This window comes from Rhipicephalus sanguineus, chromosome 2 (genome assembly GCF_013339695.2).
Source record: "Rhipicephalus sanguineus isolate Rsan-2018 chromosome 2, BIME_Rsan_1.4, whole genome shotgun sequence".
Classification (NCBI taxonomy): Eukaryota; Metazoa; Arthropoda; class Arachnida; order Ixodida; family Ixodidae; genus Rhipicephalus; species Rhipicephalus sanguineus.
Genome location: NC_051177.1, coordinates 153,238,653 through 153,259,987, shown reverse-complemented (window position 1 = coordinate 153,259,987; position 21,335 = coordinate 153,238,653). Strand labels below are relative to the sequence as shown.

Below are 21,335 nucleotides of genomic sequence, written 5' to 3'. Positions count from 1 at the left end.
CTATTTGGAATTTCATGGATTATACTGTTGTTTGCACTATCGCCTTCATCGAAGGCGCTGCCTGGACAAGTATAGCGTGAATTTTTTAAATTTTCTCTTAGATTGTTTTGTTAATACAGGCTTTTCACGGAGGCTCTAGTGTCGCTATGGCGATCTGGTCGTTTACATGGTATGTAGGATCTTTCAATGGATACTGCTGCATCTGGTCCAGTGTTACTGCGTTCATATAAACACGTGGTATTACTCCCTCTGTACCTGCTTCTATCCATCATCCACAGCGGTGCGCTGTCTTCAGTGTTTTTCTGAATTCATTCCGCGCTCTTTCGTGCAAATTGTCACGCAGTTTAAACTTGAGTTTGCAGTCATGGCCGGATCTTGGTTGTCGCTCTTTATACCGATGAAAGAAATAGCGCTGTCCGTGTGGGGACAGAAGCCTTGCCATTACTCGAGTTATCCATAGATTGTTCAAAATGATATTTTTCTCTATGTTTTACACCTTCTAAAGGAGCCTGCTATTGCTACATAGAACGGTACAAGGGGCCCGTCGAACGAGAAATGACAGAGGACATTGATTTGCCCAGCATTCTTGCTTGTAGTATACGATAGTCATTAACGACTGGCAGCTCAGTGATTTTTCCATCGAATGTACATCGTAGTATCTCGTGAACTACTCCACATATATTGCAATGAACGGGCTTTACATTGCCATAATTTGAAACAAGCTTCTTTCCAGTTCAGTTATTGTTTATTAATCTTAGCTTGACGGTAGAGTTTTCATCCGCCGTGTTGGGCACGGTAAAATACTGCCTCCTCTCCCTTCGTTATTGTCGTTTGCATTTCAATCAAGCACTAAAGAAGAATCCATCAAAAAGGAACTTCATATTAAATGTGCTAATACTTGTAGTAAGCTTTTCCGCACAATAAGATGTGTCAAATAATGAGACGGCGTAATTCTCGCCTATGACGCTATTGAGCTGAGGGTAAGATTGCCAACATCGAGTATGTGCACAAGAGGAATTGATAATTGGCTAGGATATCAACGCCAGCGCAGATGCTCAAGCCTTCTAGCTTTCTAGTTATGCAGCTGACATGGGGTTGCTTGTGTGGGTCTAGCAAAATGTGTAGGGAAGGGCGCAAACGGTGTTTCGATTGCGAACTAGTTGTAACGCTCTGTCTTCAAGTGAGCGTGCTTCCTATTACCATACCGCATACTCACCGCGCAAAACGTCGAGTTGTCAAGTGTTGGACCGATGACGGTTGCATTTACGGTTGTAGACGATTGAATCATCATGAACCGCCCTGCGCAGAAAAGTTACGACGAGATATGACGAAAAGGGCATAAATGAAACTGAATGTTCCTCAGTCTTACAAAAAGGTGCCATTTGTTAGAAATCCTCCCCTAAACCTGTCTTTTGCTTTGAAAGCGCGGAACAAACTGTTTGAAAATAGATTGGCGAGTATTCTGTACAATTCTGAAGGCACGCTTATGGCCTTCTTAATTTCGTTAGCGTTTCACTTCAAATTAATCAACATTTTTTCTTAAAACGTACTTGTGGGCTAGTTGGTTGGTCATATTCAAGATAAATGGCAGCGCACACCGGGTTAAGACAGATACACAAAACCCCAAAAAACACAAAAAACACAAAATTGCGCTTGTGTCGTCCTTTTTTTGTGTTTTGTGTACCTGTCTTTTTCAGAAGTCATGTACTTTCAGCCTCGTGATGTTGCATGTAATACTCCAAACTATTTGTGTGTAACATATCATCCCCCTCAAACATGGAATATATCGGGTACCATTCAAGATTCAGCCGTCGCGTTTTGAGGAACGCCTTTTTTTCAAGCTTTGTAACATCCTGGCTAGTTACACGTGAAGCACCACACTAACCTGTTTGTGTGACATCATTTAACAGTTGCCTGGCTGCCGTAGTCACTATAGAGGCCCACTGATGTTTCAACCATACCATCAAAATTTTCTGATCACATTACGCTACTTATGTTGCGTTACATGCATTCCCTGAAAGCCTCGCCAGCACTTGAAACTTCATCGAAAAGATACTCTAAACAGATGTCATATCAGGAGCGGAGTCACGTAAAGTGATGTCTTGATAAATGTATCATTCAATGATTTAAGTTTCTATATGTTGTAAAATGGCCCCTGAAAAAGAACTGTACATTGTAAATGCCTGAAAAATCATGTTTAACCACGCTTACGCTTTTTTTCCTAAATGACATTACTGTGCTTTCTTATTACGAGTCTGTATGCACGCAAAATGCTTTTCTGTTCTTACTAGTTGCGTTCTTGTCCCTCCCCCTTATGTAAAACTTTTATGGTAAGGTGGGGATTCGGAAAATAAATGAGAACCAGTAATATTGCGCGGCAGAAACGTAGAATGCAACCAAGCCTCATACCCCTGAATTGCGTAACGAGTTGGTGTTCTAATGCTGCCCACTCATTACATAGGACTCAGTCGTAATTCATTATCATAATCTTCATCAGCCACATCACCAAAAAAGTGCCTAGCTACGTATACGCGTGTATTCAAATGATGATGATAACTACGCGTCTACTTGGAATGATGATGAAATATGGCGTAGTGCGTACTTCGCAATTGTACTTACACTAGGCGCTCAAGGAGAGGTTACAACGGGCAATGTTACGCATACAGACATTCCTTCCTTCAAGGCGCGGCTGAGGTGTCCTGACCGCAGGGAAGTGAAGTATAACAACCGAATGAGAAGGCGATGCCAATACGGCATGATAACGCTATGACGTTCCACTCTTAAAGGCGAAGCTTAAGTGTCCTGCAAGTATCTACTCTCTTCTTACTGATCAAGTTTCATGATTCATAGATTTCTTTCATGTCTTCTTGAATTAGACAGTTACATTTTCGTCATTTCTTTTTCAGGCGTTTCGTCGCTGAGCTAGCCTACAACTATTTCTTGAGTAGAATATGTACGTCCTCCTTAACTTTCTCCTTCTAAAGCTATGTATTTACAGGCTAATTTATTACCTCGATGCTGCCTTTACTGCGATGCTTTAAGCTGCGTTTAACTTGGTGTCTGCAGTCTAGCCTGGACACGTCTGGTTTTTCCATAAGTGCGCTTAGGTTGACCGGCATTATTATCAATAACTTCGTTTTCCCGCTCTTCGAATTGCGTGTTAAGTGTACAGATCACTTCTACATGTTGCTATATGCTATTGCAATAATACACCACAGCATTAGACAGTCGTGATCAATCAATAAGCCTAAATGAAGTGTCGTTCAATAATATATTCATGCTGTACCCTCCGGTGTTCCCGTCGTGTGGTCCCGCGTCGGTGATTCCACGAGGAATGGCGATGGCCGGTAGAGCCTCCATGTTTTCTTCGTTTTGTCCGCAGGTGCCTGAGGCAGCCAATCGCAGAAGGAGTTCTCGAAGCTGCAGCTGAGTGGGTGGTCACCTAATGATAGGAAATTCCACAAAACGAACATCCCAAATAAGGAAAAGTTGCTTAAGAAGATATCTAGAGACGACTTGCTGGCAAAGAAATAGCACTGGATAAAGGGAGCCACTAAATATACTCATAAAATATTGATAAAATATTCATTCAATATTCTATTTGAAAAACTGCGCCATGTTGAGCAGAGCTTTGATAATCTGCCACCGATGTTTGAGTTCCTCACCGTCCATCGCGGTGTATGCATCAGGACTAATACGGTAAATCGCATGGTTAAGTAAGAAGTCAGAAATTTTTAAAAAAGGGAATGCCGCTGAGGCCCACATTACGAATAGTGGACTTGCCTTCATCGCGGCAGCCAGTGCCTTCCTTAGCAGCGTTACTGACTTCTGATCACTCCAAGCGCGTATCTTTCCCTGAACGTATTTCATGTCTCAAGCAAGTTGGACACTCTTCTATTTGACTGTACAAAGTCTCTACTAAAAAATAGTGATGACAGAAACAGTGCGACGCAAAGCGTTTCCCATCAATACTCAACAAAAGAGTCGGTGGCTTGGCACTCAAAGGTCTGTAATATCGCCTAGCTGTTAATGATGTTGTATGTCCATCTTATTGCTGCGACACGGCGTAAGCAGTGAAAATCTTTCTATTCGTTAGTTTAGTTTTGTAATAAACACTCTGAATTCATATAAGCCTCATATTTAGACAACCAACCACAGTCCATCTCGTCACTGTTGTCCCCGCAGTCGTCCACGTAGTTGCATCGCTCATAATTCATCACGCATGCTCCGTTAGAGCAACGGAACTGCATCTCGGTACAGTTGTCTTCTTTAGCTGCACATTAAAAAAGAAGCAGTCAACTAATAATGTCAGCTTTAGTCAAGTTTTCGCGCCTTTTCTGAGACCAGTTCCCTCCCTGACTCCGGGAACACAAAGTTCAATCTATGCATGAACGTTGTAGATAAGTGACGGGTCGCTGTGGCCTTTCAAGACTAACTCCTCAAGCACAAACAGTGTGAACCGCATCCAGTCTGGATTTAAAATATCCTCTTTGAAGTGGCCATGATGACATGATGATTAGAGTCATCGCCGCAGCCTCATTTTAGGCCAGTTAGTCTGCGGAAGTCTTGCTTTTACGTGGCCTCTCCTTTGCGACAGCAGATCACCACTAAAATGCCTTTTCTAGCAACATTTGCTCTTATGAATTCGAAAGCAGTCAAAAAGTAGGCAAAATCCTGTGGCGTAAACTGGTCAGGGATTCCGACTTCGGCACTCAACCATCAAAACAAATTACCACATGCGCTAACACAACTGGAGAACGTGGTGCCGTCTCCAGCTGCTATGATCGCCGACATGGCGTCCTCTGGTTCATCTCCAAGCTGGAAATAGTAGTGAAATATAAAACTAATTATGTGTACACAGCCACGTCAGCTGAGAATCTCACGAAGCTTGTGCACTTGCTGCGGAGTTCCTCTCACCAAACATTAATCGCGTATTGTTTTAAATGTAACGTTTCGAAATGATTGACGGTGTGCGGAATGTGTATATAGGTTCTACAGACCATACATAAGGCAACCGCACTATGCGACCAGAATAACTGAGCATTCAAGCCCCCAAAATTATATGAAATTAATTACACAGGACAGCCACAAGATGTATGCAGAAAACATAGACTCAATATACAGGAAGGCCGAGTCTAGAAAATTGTGATAGGGGTGACAGGAAATATACAGTTTGCCTGCATTAATGTGCAACTAATTTTTTAAAAGGCTATTTTTGTTTACTCGAAGAGATAGCTCTCGAAACAATGCAATGCTTATTCTACGTCACAGTGAGCCACGCATCTTTCTAGGCGTGAAGAGTGGTGATTGGCTAATTCGCTGACGCCACAGCCTCGAATACCGACTAATATTTCTCTAGCTAACAGTGCATGTATAAGCATTAACGATAGAAGGAAAATAAATTTCTTTCTCTCACCTGGTAATGCACAGTATTCGTACTCGATCTCGTCCACAGCAAACAGTGATTGATCGGGCTTATTTTGAACACCGTTGAAATAAAACTGCAAAAACAAGGCAAGCCTTTAAAGGTAATCTTTAGAAAATAACCTAGAAGAGTATCTGTCTACGTTTTGGTACACGCATGCTAAAGCCCTCACTAGTGGTTTTCTCGCAGAACCTTATTACTGCTATAGTAACTGGGCCAGCATTAAACACATTTTATACCGAAATTGTGTTTCTTTTTCATTTTTCGAATTATGAAGGCTATGCTGTGCTTCAGTAGTTGACAATCGGTTTCATGAGTGCCCGCTTGTGTGCGCCATATCTGCTTGAATCTTTTCTTAGCGAAGAATTTTATTCCATTACAGCAAAATTAAATTAAACCTTCAATGAAAGTGTTCTGTTTTTAAACTTGTCTTGCACCGCGCGTACAACACAGTCACATAGTTAAGACATATTCATGTTCAGCACGCGTCAGCAGCCCAGTACTTATGACACTAGCCTTCCGAAAGAGAGAAGTGGGTTCGAACACAGACCCACCAAGGGCAACTAGTTTCTTTTCATCATTTATTTGTTCGTTTTGATGATCTTCTTACGTGACAGAGAGACTTGTTAAGTCTCCACTGGAATGCTGACGCATTTCAGTACCAATTTTTAGTCACTGCCGAAAACCATGTCATAATTACTCTTGTGCCGATTGAGAGCGGTCCAGATTAAAACGTCTAGCTGACACAGCATCACAGCGGTTCTAGTACGTTATACATGTTATTACGTGCGTTAGTACGTTAGCTCTAGGCTTATTGCACACCTAATCGTCCACACTATCATCGTGAAGTATTCGAAAACTGTACGAAAGTACTTTGATTTCAAAATCGCTATTCGGGCATTCGAGGGCCAAACCGAAGTGACAGATTTTTGCATAACATGAACAAATAGTTTGAACACTCTAGAAAAGCTGGATTACAAGTTTATATTATCATTTCAATCTTTAAGTCAGGATAGGCAGCATTCGCTGTTTAAGTGAAAGTACCCACGTGAAGAATGAAAAATGCGCTGCGTCGTTTGCACTCTAAATCAGGTTCCGCTTAAAGAGCTAGATATAGCCATGAAACTGGGCACTTTTCGTCTGGTTTCCCGGATATAGCCAGCATTTAACGAGGCCCTGATTAAGTGTATGTGTCACAGGTCTCTTAACCGGACTTGAGCTCGTCCACTGTATAAGCGGGTCAACGAAAATGATAAGGCTAAATGAAGAATTAAAGTTTGCTTCACTTACGCTTATTTCTGACCGATAGCGGCCAATTTCCACTTCGGCTTCACTCCAGGTTCTTTCTTCGGGAATATCGCTCAGCGCACTGAGAGCCCACACGCGGAAGGTATAGCCGCCTGCTTTCATGAACAGGTCGACGTCTATAGTCGTTCCTGAAACAGCGGACGAGACAATTGTATTAGGCCGAAGACGCCGTTGATGTCTGTCCGTGTTAGCGAATGATGTTCGCTTACGTGTAACGCAACTCAAGTTCATAGTGAATGGGAAAAAAAGACAAGTATAAAAAGATCAATGAATGGGAGCTAAGGATAAGATGCAGTTTATTTCGTGGTACATCCGATATCGCTTTTATACTTCATACAACACACCTTTTTCCTTGCTCTCTTAATGTCAATCAGAGCATCGGACGTTTGTTGTCTGATGCAGTGTGCTTCGAGCTCATGCCCTAATTTTCACCAATCATTTTCCTTGCCGTCACACACTGCGTAGGTGTTAACTTATTCTAGAGTTTTGTCGATGTCCTTCGAGATTCTGCCTGATATATTAGTACCGGCAGAACTTGCCTGCACCACCTTGGGCTCTCATAGCTTAAGTCCGCGAGCATCTGCTGCGCTCTGCAGAGCATCTGCGCAGCCGAAGCGGCCGGGAATCGAAGCAAGCCAGCTAAAATCACTTCAGCTGGCTTGTGCGACACGGCGCTGACGCCTGAATGCGTGACTTAATGTCGTGCGCACCAGTCCACATCACCACGATTCAACTTTCGCTTCTATTGTAATACTGCGTTGGTGGGAGAGCCGCTCTGCGTTTCTATACTGAGTGTAAGAGCCAGCGGCTTCTTTTTTGTCCCTATAAGTTCCATTGCCATTCGTAAGGATTGATATCAATTAAAACGTTTGCGATCGTCTTTCCACCGATAATTGTTAAATTACGGATGTCATGTGCGTTCGTCGTCAAAAGTGAACCTTAGTTTCATGTCGATAAAGTGAATTTGACAGTGATGTGGAACTTACCGATTTATACATACGATCGATGGCTTGGCCGGCATGACCGAATATATGCTGCACGAATAAAGCTCGCTTGAACAATACCCAAACCTGGCGCGCCTGAACAATCTATCGAATACAGTACAAAGCGGCTCTGCCTTGAGCAATGTTGCTTCTATGCGTGGCTGTATTAGCTGCACTGCGCTGCACGAGATTTCCTCAATGGACCATGCCTCGGTCCATCGAGTATACCGATCGATGGGGCAGTCAGGAAGTAGCGATAAGGTCCAGCTGGGGGGAAGGGTCCTGTGATGTCGAGGCGCACGTGCTGAAACAGACCGGATGGCTGAGGGAATGCTCGGAGCAGTAAAGTGCCGTGCCTGGTGACTTTAGTGCGCTGGCACTGAATGCAGGAGCGCGCCCTGGTGCGGCGATCCCGCTGCATGGAGGGCCAGCCATAGCGGTCAGCCACGAGGCGTGTAGAGGCGCGTATATCGGGTCGGCTGAGGTTGTGAAGCTGGGTGAAAAGGCCACGGCGATGAGACAGGGGCATATAGGGCTTGCTTCGTCCTCTCGACATGTCGCAGTAGGTTATGGTTGTCGACCCAGATATGGGGACTTCTTGCAGCTGTAGTGCGGACCCGCCTTTAAGAAGTTCCTGCATTTCAGAGTCTGCAGTCTGAGTCTCGGCGATGGCGTCAGCCGTTATCTGCGAAGAGCTGATAGCTGCCAGGCGTGAAAGTGCGTCGGCGACCACATTGTCTTTCCCGCTGACCTGTTTAATGTCGGTGGTAAACTGGGCATTAAACGAGAGCTGGTTCTGCTGCACCGGCGGGAGTTTGTCATGGCGTTGAGAGAAGGCGTAGGTCAGATGTTTGTGGTCGATATAGATAGTTCAGTGCTGCGCTTCGAGAATGTGACGAAAGTGTTGAACTGCTTCTTATATCGCCGGAAGTCCTCTGTAGTAAGCTGGCGAACTCATCGGGACGGGGGTCGTGGTTTCGTCAGTGGAACTGGCCGTTCAAGGGGTTGTTTTCCGAGCTGAGAATTTCTTGGAGAAGAACGCCAAGGGCTGCCAGGTGTTGCCTACGCGTTGCATGAGGACGGCGCCGACTGTGAAGCTGGAAGCGTCTATGAAGAGTCTCAAGGGAGCGTTTGGCACGGGTGCAAGGTTCATAGAGCAGCTTTCATTCTTCGAAATTTTGCGCTGAAGTCGCACTTCACGTGTCTGGTTGGTTTCCAGGTGGACCAGCCAAGGCATCATGAGGGGAAGCCTGGTAGTCGGCGGCGTGATGCAAGAAACGCCTGTTGAATTTCCACATGCCGAGGAAACGGCGAAGGACTTTACCGGTGGTGGCGTGAGGGTAGTCCTGCAAGTCTGAGATGCGTTGAGACAAGGGTTGAGTTCCCTCTGCTGAAACTTCTTGGCCGAGGAAATGAACGACGGAAGCGCCGAGCGTGCTCTTTTGAACGTTCACAAGTTGGCCGACGTCATCGAGGCGTTCGAACAGTAGGCGAAGGTGCCTGTGGTGATCTTCGGCGTAACGGGAAAAGTCCAGTATGTCGTCAAGGTAGAAGGAGCTGAAGTCAAGGCTGCGGACGACTTCATCTATAAAGTGCTCCAGTGTTTACCCAGCGTTCCTTAGGCCAAAACTCATGAAGGGAAACTCAAACAAGCCAAAGGGGTAATGATTGCAGTTTTCGGGACGTAGGACGGATTGACGGTATCTGCGTATCGGCCTTCACCAAGTCTAGCACGGAGAAGACGCGGCAGCCGTGAATGCGATGGGCGCAGTCCTGTATTTGGTGAACGGGGTACCTGTCTGGGATGATGCGCGTGTTGACGGCAGAGTAATCCTACAACACCACCAGCATTCGGTCTTCGGGACAAAGTGAAGTGGCGAGGCCCATGGGCCGTCGGAGCGGCGGGCGATTTCTTCGCGGAGCATGGCCTCCAACTCTGATTTAGCTATGTGCATGTGGTCCGGGGCAAGGCGACGAGGGCGTCAGAAAACCGGAAGGCCTGGAGTGGTCCGGATATAGTGCACGGTAGTATGCTGCACGTTGCGTGGCAGCCTGCTGGGGCGTGTCAAAGGGGGAGATTCGACGAGGATATCGTGGTACGGCGAATGATTTTCGACACTGAGCACCTTGAAGCTGGGCTGGTGGGTGGCCGTTCGCTGGCCTGGAGAAACATGTCCCGCTGTCACATCGATGAGACGGTCGTTGCGGCAGGCTGGAAGGAGGTCGTAGTTTGCCACAAAGTCTGAGCCTAATATTGGCTCAGCGTTGTCCGCGATGACGAAATTGCAGTGATGGTCACGGCGTAGGTTTTCAAGCTGCACGTGCAGGCGGAGCGAGCCGTAGGTCTTGGTTGTGGACCGGTCCGCCGCCCTGAGCTCGAAAGACGTAGGCGGACGGGGACCTTGAAGATTGGCTCGTGGGTAGCAGCAAATGCCGGAACCACTGTCGACAAAGGAGCTCTGCTTCTTGATTTGGTCGGTGACGAATATGCCAGGCCTCATTGAATGCAGGTGAGCTGTCGATCGATATCGTCGATACGGCGCGCTAGCTCTGTGGTGTTCAGCGGTGCGGCGACAGCCTGGATGGTGGTTGAAAACTACGGCAAGGAGACCTCGATGACGCGATCTCGGCAAGTTGGTCTAGAGGTAGCATAACCTTAGCCTGCAGAAAGGCCTGGACGTGTGGAGGATGTCGTTGTAGCCAAAGTACTCGCCGGAAAGAATCCTGGACCTCCATGATGCCCGCGAGAGCTCGCGTGTGGCGGCTCACAAGATGTGGGATGTCGAGTGTTGAGAGGTACCAATCGTAGCGGGTGCGAAGGTTTGCGCTTAGCAAGTTCCGCGGACTGAAGTTGTCGCACACTCTGGTCTTCCGAGAGTGACAGGCAGCGGATGAGTTCAGTCTTCAGGTGTTATTCAGGTTGACCGTCGGTAGGTTGGGAAGAATATTCCGAACCTCATTGGCGTAGCGGGCGTCCAGAAGGGCGACGACGTAATGGTAGTGGGTCTAGTCTTGTGAAATGCGCCATCCAGGGAGAACTGGGCATCGACTTGGGTGAACCATACCTCGGGCGAGTCCACCCTGAACGGCAGTAGCTTGACAGGGACGCGCCAGAGGTCGCGTGGAGCAGTGTGCGGAATACCATCTGCAGGGGCTCTGACGTCCACAGTGAAGCCGGCAGGTGCGGCCAGGGTTGCGGAGACGTTGCCAGGATGCTGCTATTGCTGGGCCTGCAGTTGCTGGGCCCGCAGTTGCTGTTGAAGTCCTTGTACTTGTTGGCGAAGAGCGGCAAGCGCTTCCAAGTCGGCCATGGCGGTACGGTGTGTTCGTTTTCTGGGTCACAGGATGTGGGATGTCGAGCCTAGCGAAGTACAAATCCCACCATAAAAACATAAAAATCTTCAATTCGATTAGCAGCAGTAGCGGGCCAGCATACCGACGCTGCGCTCGTCTGGGTAGCGAAGCAATGAGGCTCTTCCAAGCTTGGCAGCTTGGTTTTGTAGCCACCACCGGTGGCCTACACCTCGGGTGACGTGGCGGTGGCACTGTGGCTTATCGGAACGCGGAGCAGCGTGCAGCCGTGTCAATCCGGGCTGAATGATAGTGAGGCGGAGGCTGCGAGGCATTATGCTCAGTGTGTGTCGCCACAAAACCATTTGCACCCAGGATTGCAGCAACACTTAGACAATAGCTTTATTGGACAGTTGACTATTAATACAGCACTACCATGCCTAGGATTACGTTTTTAGTTACGTTTTTGTTGTGCTTATGTTACTAAACGCAGCTATGATTAGAAGCTACATACGCTAGACAGATTTACCCTTCATTTTAGTTAAATGTCAAAGATGGCCGTAGTAGGATGCCGCTGGCAAGAAAACTCTGCATTGCATTAGGTGACTCACTGCTTTAAGTTATGCAGAACGCTAACCAAGCAACACCCAACTTGATACCGCATGTTTTAGCGTTCTCTAAAAAGAGATACTATTAGTTAATAAGATTTCAGATGTAATCAATCGACAATTAACGCCAAGAAAGGGGGTACTTCCATAAATCAGCGAACTCACCATTCGCAACGTAGTTGAACCAAAACATGAGGGTACAATATTTGTTGGTGTTTCTGATGACCGGAGAATCGATGATTGCACGCCCTATTCTCCTACTGGGCCTCGTAGCATTCGAAGAAAGAAGCAGGTAGTATCCTGAAACACATGAAAACGAAACCCCACTTTGTTAATCGGAATCTCATTTAATTATTTTATTGAATGTTCACAGCACTTTGAGAACCACCATGAAACCACTCGCAGAAAAGCATGACGATGATGATTGCAATAGTGCTTATAGTAGTGAAGTTGCTACAGGTGGGTGTAGCCTAACAGACTCGGCAGATAAAGCCAATATGTAAAACGTCGAAGAGTTCTGGTTTTTATTTACGCGTTGAGTTTATGAACGATGAGTTTGCGTGTTCATCAGTACGAAAGCTGTAAACTGAGTTTCAGCGCTTTCAAATTTCTTGACAAATATGTAGCTCTTAGAGCAAAAGTTTATCTGCAAGCAGTCAATTCCGAATATCAACAGGATCAGCGTGCTTTTGTTTTCTACTAAATTGAAAAAAAATCGTTGTTTTAAGTGGTTTGCGCACGTAGTTGGCTATGTAATGCTTTTTGTATATCGAGAATTGTGGTTGAGATAAATTGGTAATACAACACCAACTGCGAATGAAGAACAGCCAAGGACAAGCGCATACTCGACATAGAAATTTTATTGAAAGAAAAAACCCATAAATAGGATAGCATTGAGCCAACTACGCTTCACTACATTTGAGAAGAGGCAATCTAACAGGCAATGACTACACCAACCTTGAACTCTGCGCCAACCGAAAAACGCCAGGCCTGCGCGGAAAGCGCAGCACAGTCACAGCGAAAGCTGGAAGAGCGGCATTTCTAGAGCCCGTTATAAACTCTCTTGGGGCTACGAATGCAAATATACTAGCACCATACCCACTACGCCACAAATCATAATTTTTTTGAAGTTGGGAAGCACCCACCACGACATTATTCGTCGTGGTGAAGCGAGGTACCATCTTTAAGGCATTATGTGCACTTTCTTGATTCGACGGCTGATGACGATGAAGAATTATGCCTGAGCTTTTTGTCATGAGTTGGAAGCTTTAAAGGACTCACTGGTTACGTAATTCGCATTGTGGGACGGCCGGTCGTTATTTACCTCTCCTACAACGCTTTATAACATACGCTACGTGAGAAAGAAGAGAGAGAGGGAATTACTTTCTTGAGACCCTGAGGGATTGGATCATGGGAGCCTTATTGGCTTCCTTGGCAACCAATAGAAGTGCACTTGCGAGGAACACACTGCGCTATAAATCATCATATTTTTTGTGAAGCAGGGAAGCAGCTACTATGCAATTCTTCATCATGTTGCGGAGAACCGTGGTGTCCGCTAAACACCTGTAAGCCATTATGTGCACTTTGTTGGTGCTGTGGCTGATGTCGATGAAGAATTATGGCAGGGCCCCTTGTAATGGGTTGGAAGCATTCAACAACTCATTCGTTGCGCAATTCGTATTGTGTGACGCCTGGTTACCTGGTTGCAGCATTCGCGTTGTGCGACTCTTGGTTGTTATTTTACTCTTCTACCACGCTATATTACATACGTTAATGTGGTTCCTTCCCGACATAAGGCCTGTATAGTGTCTTTTTGCAAAGCAGTTTTAAGCACCGGCATGACTCCGAAGTTGAATATTGGGCTCCCACGCAGAGGGCCCAGGTTCGAACCTCGTTCCATCCTGGAAATATTTTCTTATTTCGTTTATTTTTCTTATTTCGAGCGATAGTGGTTACGGACACCGACGGTGGCGGACAACTACGGCGCCGAAAACGGCCCTTGTTGTGATTTCATAACAGCTTTCGCTGTAAAACGATAAAGCCACAGGTTCCAAGGGCCTATGTCGCGTAACTGATATGCATTTCAGGACGCTCAAAACTGGCATCTCTTTTTGTGAAAAGCGAATGCTGGGGCACTGATACACATACGGCCAGCTTTGTGAATGTGAAACGCTTCCGTCATATTGAAGTGCCTGCTAAGTGACACACTGACGCTCGCACAAATCTGTACTTTTCTTCTGTAATGCCACTGTCTTGTTTTAGCCCCACAAAAGGCCGGCACGTGAAATAATGGAAACGCTTCGTATTCGCAAAACTGGCAACGTGTGCGTAAGTGTTATATCTATCATTTTTTGAACAAGCGCCCTCAATTACATATCGCCCCGCAACGGTGGTCTAGTGGTTATGGCGCTCGACTGCTGACCCGTAGGCCGCGGGATTGAATCCCGGCCGCGGCGGCTGCATTTTCGATGGAAGCGAAAATATTTCAGGCCCGTGCACCTAGATTTAGGTGCACGTTAAAAAACCCCAGGTGGTCGAAATTTCCGGAGCCCTCCACTACGGCGTCTCTCATAATCATATCGTGGTTTTGGGACGTTAAACTCCAGATATTATTACATATCGGTTACTTTTTATCCACCCTTGGAACCCATCGTTCTATGTTCCTGGTTCTTGTAAAGTTCATGTTTAGTGTAGTCATGGTCTGCTCGATTACCTGTTCTCAATGTTGGTACTGCGCAGTTATCTCTGTACATTCCAACTCATGTGCATTTTCTTTCAATAAATTGCACTTGGGATAATTCGGTTGTCCTTGCCTGTTCCTTATTCAGTCTCTATTGGTGTATTGGATTCTATACCAACACGGAACCACACCTATTCACCTAAATATGCATGCCAATACGATACTTCTCGGTTTACGCCGGACCAATTTGACATAACGGGCGGCATCGACGTTTCTCATGTAAAATTTCATGACCGAAAAATAAGTGTCATATATTCACTCAGTCACTACAGCACATATACTAAGGAGGCAAACGCCCCGCCACGGTGGTCTAGTGGTTATGGCTCTCGACTGCTGACCCGAAGGTCGCGGGATCGAATCCCGGCCGTGGCGGCTGTATTTTCGATGGAGGCGAAAATGTTTGAGGCCCGTGTACTTGGATTTAGGTGCACGTTAAAGAACCCCAGGTGGTCGAAATTTCCGGAGCTCCACTGCGGCGTCTCTCATAATCATGTCGTGGTTTTGGGACGTTAAACGCCAGATATTATTATATACTAATATAGGCAAACAAAACATGTAGCACGCGACTCTGATGAAACGCAAGGAATGTTGAAACGGCGGTTGATATTAATGCTTACGACTTTCGCTCATAACGGTATTATATTCTTTTACTTTTCATTTATATCGCGCCTCAAGTTATCAACTCATATGCTGCGTAGTATGAAGATAGCTGTGTTTTATTATGGCGATAGAAATTATATGGACAGTCTCAACGGGTTTTTGCCGTTGCCGTCGCCGTCATGTCCTTCCGGTATGAAGTCCAAATCGATAAAATCCCCCCGTGCATCGTGTATTCTACCACGGTGAAAAGCGCGCGAGCGGGGACGACCAACGCGGCCGAAGCAGTTATCGCATGCATCCTTCGCTCGAAGGGTGCATGCGATAACATCACCCTGCTCAGAAGGCCTGCCGTCGAACGCCCACCCATCTTTAACCAGCATGAAAAAAGACGCGAAGGCACGAGGGGGGGGGGTTGTCGCGCGAGGAGCAACTTTGTAGTTTGAATCTAAGGGCGCGGTCGCGAGCGCTGTCGCGCGCGCGATCTCGAAAGCCATCACAGCGGGCGGCTTCTACATGCTGCGCGCTCAACGCGAAGTGACTATGCGGAGAGAATCGCTCCCTGGAGCGGCCGTATTATCTTATACCAGCGTTTTGTAGTTACGCGAGATCGGATACAATACAGTTAGCTGCCAGCGTCACTTCACTTTGTTGCTATCGCATTCATTGCGTCGCCTTTGGGGTGAAAAGTCACAGTTATATATAAATACACACACACACACACACACACACACACACACACACACACACACACACACACACACACATATATATATATATATATATATATATATATATATATATATATATATATATATATATATATAAGCAAACACCGAGCAAATATAGTGAAGACAGACTGTGAATTGGGACGGGAGGGAGACACCAAGAATAAATGTGTGATTATCTTGGTGAAAATTTTCGATGTTTTTTCAAAGTTTGTTCGAGACTTTGATTTACGCTACCTATGTAGAACCATAGGGTGTGCCGCCCGTCTTTGGGGGGGAGGGGGGCAGCAGTTGCCCCAATGCCTCCCCCTATCTTACGCGTCTGAAAAAAAAAGAAGCACTGCCGGTGGAACCCAGAAAATACAGCTGGAAATAGACGAACATTCCAGCAGATCCCACGTATTGTTGAACTCTATTTTATGCGAAGCACTAAGCGAGCAGCTACTTAGCAACGCTTTCAGCCAAATTTATCGAGATCTATCGACGACGTTGTGTAATTTGAGTAGTTGTGTGCATGTCGTCGACTTGCAAGGCATGTTAACAACACTGCCGTCTAAAGGGTGGCTCATTTTCTGACGTAATGCTGGCACTCACGTTACGTCATGGCCATCACTTTAATCGAAACGAAGAGTAAGCAGCGTGCGTTGGCGTATTCCTGCCGGGACGAGCAGCGCGATATTATAACATCTTGAATCATGGTCCATATGTAAGCTTTTATTTGCTATAATAAATTTGTCAACTATAACAATTCATTATGTCTGTCCCTTGTGTATTCACGCAAAGTGTCTAATAAGATTTAAATATCTATTTTCAATGACCCGGGGCGATATAGACTGCGCACTACCTGTAGCACATAACCGTATAAAACCGGCCGTGGTGGGTATCCGCCACACGTGACAGTGCGAAAGGGTTTCATGACGCATGCGACAGGCACTTCATGTTATTCATGTCATGACCTATCAGTTCTGTGCCTCACACGCTCATACTCTCCTATGCCAATTTTGGTGTATACCATGTTAAGTAGGCGACCACGACCGCACCAAGACGTAGGTGGCTAGATTGATAGAAGGGCAGATAGAAACGGTCCAAGTGCCATTGTTTTCCAACGTAATGCATCACACTGAATTAAAAAAATAAATGAAAGTAAGTTATACAAATTACAGTCCAAAGAAACACAACCTACATAGTCAAACAAGAGCACAACAATTCGCTCGCTAATTGATAAAAAATCACAGCATATCCACGGAGTGAATGATGATGAGTTTGCGAAGCTGCGGAGGTTCATCGGTAAACCGTGAATCTTCCGTGAATTCTGCCCAGTACATCATCACCGACGTGAGATCGGGCGCGTTTATACTAAAGGTTCGATGAGAGTTATGACGACTTGCAGCTCACTTTATTTTACATGTACGCTGTGAATTTTCATTGTTTAATCACGCACAGGAGAAATCGCAAACACGCACTACCTTGGAGGTCAAAATCCAGTGCCTATATATACGGGGTGGTCAGTGAACGGTTCTGCAGCGCGAGCGGTCGGCTTTTAGGGGCGAAGCTCCTTAAGGCGGCACCCGTTCGTCCCTCGTAGTCGTCATCGTCGTAGTAGCAGGCCCTGGAAAGTCTCAAGTTCCAGCGATCGCCGCAGAGGGCGAAAAAATCGACCGCGGCGAGTTCCAGCTTCAAACAGCGGGAGTGGATCTACTAACCTCTGCGTTAGGATAACATGGCGACGTTGTGGTGGCCGCCATTCGCGCTATTTGACTTTTTATGTAGGGGCGCCCTCGTCGGGCCCAAACTTCAAATTAAAATATTCTTGAAATAAGGAAGTTTAGTTGTTTGCTTACTGTTACACTTCAATAAAACAAATTGCTGTTTATACTAAGTGGCCTTGCCTTTCCAGGTACCACGTCATCAATCTTTTGTAATAGTTTTTGCTCCAACAAACTCGTAGTTTTCAGCAGCCTATCGGCATCATTATCTTCATTTCAAAATATACCGCGGCGCAACGACAGGTAACGGTTCGCGGTGCATTGGGATGGGTCTCGCGCTGTTTCGTTTCGCTGTAAATGTTTCGAGCCACTGCCGGCCGACACACTCGCTTTTGTTCTGTTCGTTTTGACTCGTTAAAATTCCTTCGCGAAGTGCATTCAGCTGACTTCAGGGGAACGAAGGGACCCTTGAAGCTTTCACCGGATGACACTCGTTTCAAGCCCGAGAATACACGGACCGGTGAGTAAAGACCCATTGCTTCAGTTTTTTTTAACCAATGGTTTTGTGTGGGTGTCACACGGAGGCGACGCACTGCAATATTCAATTTTTCAACGTCATACTCTGTCGTTGAGAAAACGTGCGTTCCTTGCGGCGTGGCTTCACGTGGGAGCGTGTTGCCGAGTTTTATCGTTCAGTTAACATTAACCAGGCCACTGCAATAAATAAAGGGAGGCAGTTGCATCACCAACGCCTCGCATGTATCTTCGTAACTAGCCCGTATATCAGTGCAAAAAACATATGAGTTATAGTTTGCCGGATCGCATTTGCAAAAAAAAAAAAAAGAAGAAGCCAGGTTTAGAGGTCTCATTTCTCCTGCTGTTAGTTTAGGAGTGTGATAAAAAACCGTCACTATAATCAGAAATATTTTTTTTCTGCTGTAGCCTCCTGGCCTGACAAGGAAACAGCTGTGTGTAATGAGCAAGGCACCCGTTACATGACACGCCTTGGTAAAGAAGCTAGCCCGAGTGATACAACATGCATTATGAGGTACGTTTACATATATGTATAACAAACCGCTGTTTTTGTTCACTATGTTCATATGTTTGTTTTGCAAAATTTAATATTTCATTGATTATGCTTATCAATATCTGGTGATGTCATTACTTGTTTTTCCAGGATTGCCAGGCAACGACAGGGTGACTACCCCCGAATGTCCACTCTGCAAGTGCGGCGAAACATGTGAATGTCTGCTGCTACAACAGGTCATCTTGAACCTCACGCTTGCAATGCTGTATTTGTGAATGGTTTACCAGGCATCTCATGGAGCTGTGCCTACAATCGTCTACAAGTATTAGCTGTCTACTGTGTCATGCAATCTACACCGCAATAGCGTTGAAATTGAGCACTAGCTCCGAGCATTAGTTACGTTACCTGGCACTGCTGAGCTCAACGACGAAGGTTTTATACCCAGCCACGGTGGTCACATTTCATCGGGGGCGAAATACAAAGACACTCGTGTGCTTAGATCTGCGTCTGAAGTTCAGGGAAAGACGGAAGCTTGAAGAGACGACAAATTTGTGAACAAGAGGTGTCACTGGAGCAAATGTTTCGACAAGCAGTCTTGTCTTCTTCAAGGCTACAACTGCGTTTGTTAAACGCCAGTCAGTTAGAATCAATCTAGAGTTGCCCACTACTGTATGACTCATAATCATATCATGGTTTGCATGTGAATCATCAGAAATTATAAATTTAAAGGTAAATATATAGAAATCTGTCTGGTTGGGCAAGATGATAAGAATAGAAAGACTCTCCAGCCACGTTTAATCATTAGTCTTCTTAATTTAAAAAAACTAAGAGACCAAACGAGTCTCGAAACGTAGGGTCAGTTTTTTTTTTTAATTATAAATCACATTACAAAACGAACATCAAAGCAGTGAGGGGAATTAGCAGAGATTTCCAACATCTAATAATATCTGGGGTTTAACGTCCCAAAACGACGATATGATTATGAGGGACGCCGTAGTGGAGGGCTCAGGAAATTTCGACCACCTGGGATCTAAGTACACGGGCCTCAAACATTTTCGCCTCCATCGAAAATGCAGCCACCGCGCAACATAAATGGAACATTTAGTTGTGCATTATGAGACAGTTTGCAAACTATGCTCAAAACTGTTTTGCCTTAATTAACTGTGTTTAGATCATAGAAGTTTACAAGAAGATACGACAAAGCTTTAGAAGGCTGTGCTCAATTACATTAGCCTTTACACATATGTTCAATGGGCTCCTTCAAATTATTTACAGCTAATAAACAAATTATAAGTTTGACGAGCACTTCTTCCAGCACAGCTTCACCAAGCACGTTTACGTTGTCGTGATGAGTGAGATTGTGTTCAGTGAGTGTGGTAGTGTTTTCTTTTTTACATATCAGAGAAACGTCCCAAATTTGTTTGAACACACCTACTTCTGCTGTTTAATTAAATTAACATGTCACAGTTGTAGCACCTACCACTATGAAGTGAAAGTCTGTGAACTACTGTCACCAAAAAAACCTAGGAAATCGAAGAGGTAATTTAAAACATACATGAACTTGTACTTATCCACAGCCACACTACAAGATTTTACGTATTGTCACGGGGTCGTGACGTCGACGAAAGCAGCAGTCGGTGTGTCCAAGATGAAACTTTTTATTCGGCCGAACTTGTGGCCGGCAAACGAAAAGTCAAACTACAGCAATACACACTGCACACTGATAGCGGCGAACAGGCGTCGGCCGTCGATAAACTGATCTGTGGCAAGGCGCGTCGGCATTTATACCTGCGCCATCGAACATTCGAGCACTATCACTGGTGGCTGCGTTAGTTCGACAATAAACTGAGCTGTTTGCAGTTGCACGCTCCAGCCTAACAGAAGATCCTAAAATAATCTGGAATGTTCCCAGACATTCTGGCACGGTTTGCGCAACGCAGTAACTACACGTGCAATTGGCCAATAACATAAAACATAGAAAGAAAGGTGCGCATGTGGCAGTATTTCAAGCCGGAGCTTCTAAAAGTAGCAGGGAGAATACATACTTGAGCTCCCAAGCCCAAATATATTGAAAAAGTAAATAACACACATCATGGTTTCACATCATGCCCCACAGCTTGATTTCGTGAGTCTGCTTGCAATAGAGTGCTCAAGTTCTATCGACATGTCTGTGATACAGAGATTGTGCTTACGGCTGAGAAGTTGTTTAGTGTTCTGTGCGAACACCAACAAAGATATACACTGAATGCCTAAAGCTTATTTTCTTAGAATTGTGCTTCTAGAATCTGTAAGCACTCGCCTAAAATCTCCGTTTCTTTAGCATTCATCTATGCTGCATACTCAGCAGTCCGATTACTACTAGCGCCAAGAAATTCTAGCTGTAGAAACTGTGTAACTGAACTATATCGAGGAACAAAACGAGCCTGAAATATTTTCTTCCACCTATTACCTGAATACGTAATACCTATGGTATGCCTTCACGGCCGAGAATTTAGCCGAGAAATTCGTGCCTGCCCTGTAGACACAACGCGATATTCTTTATTTGTAACGCATTCAAGGTGACATCGCAGAGCGAGGATGCAGAACTGTACGCATCCGCGATTGTTTGCGTAAAAGATTAATCAAAACTACATTGCTCTCATTGCGCCAACTATCTGTCGGCGTAGCGCACGTTTCGTTTCCGACTCCACACCATGCACTCAAAGATCAACACAACCTGGCAAGCGCCGCATAACTATCGGTAGGATAAGACCCCTGTCCTAAAGCTATGCTGTTAAAACTCGGACGCTGCTATACAACGAGAGCAACGTTCTTTCGGCGATCTCGGTGTTCAGTTATATGCACATATTTGTCAGCTTTCAGACTGATTACACACGTACGGGTTGAAAGCTTTCGACGTGTATGAGTAACTTGTTTTGATTG

The 21,335-nt window shown here is 45.5% G+C and overlaps 1 protein-coding gene across 1 annotated transcript in view; it reads right to left on the bottom strand.

Annotated features, from left to right (window-relative positions):
• The window catches only part of LOC119383812 (MAM and LDL-receptor class A domain-containing protein 1), a 167,892-nt gene that overhangs the window by 122,592 nt on the left and 23,965 nt on the right, over positions 1-21,335 (bottom strand). The window contains exons 8-13 of the mRNA XM_049412968.1: positions 11,781-11,915; positions 6,716-6,861; positions 5,417-5,501; positions 4,154-4,273; positions 3,287-3,442; positions 1,217-1,299 (exon numbers count right to left, since the gene is read on the bottom strand). Of these exons, the coding sequence (XP_049268925.1) occupies positions 1,217-1,299; positions 3,287-3,442; positions 4,154-4,273; positions 5,417-5,501; positions 6,716-6,861; positions 11,781-11,915 (725 nt within the window). The remainder of the gene's footprint in view (positions 1-1,216; positions 1,300-3,286; positions 3,443-4,153; positions 4,274-5,416; positions 5,502-6,715; positions 6,862-11,780; positions 11,916-21,335) is intronic.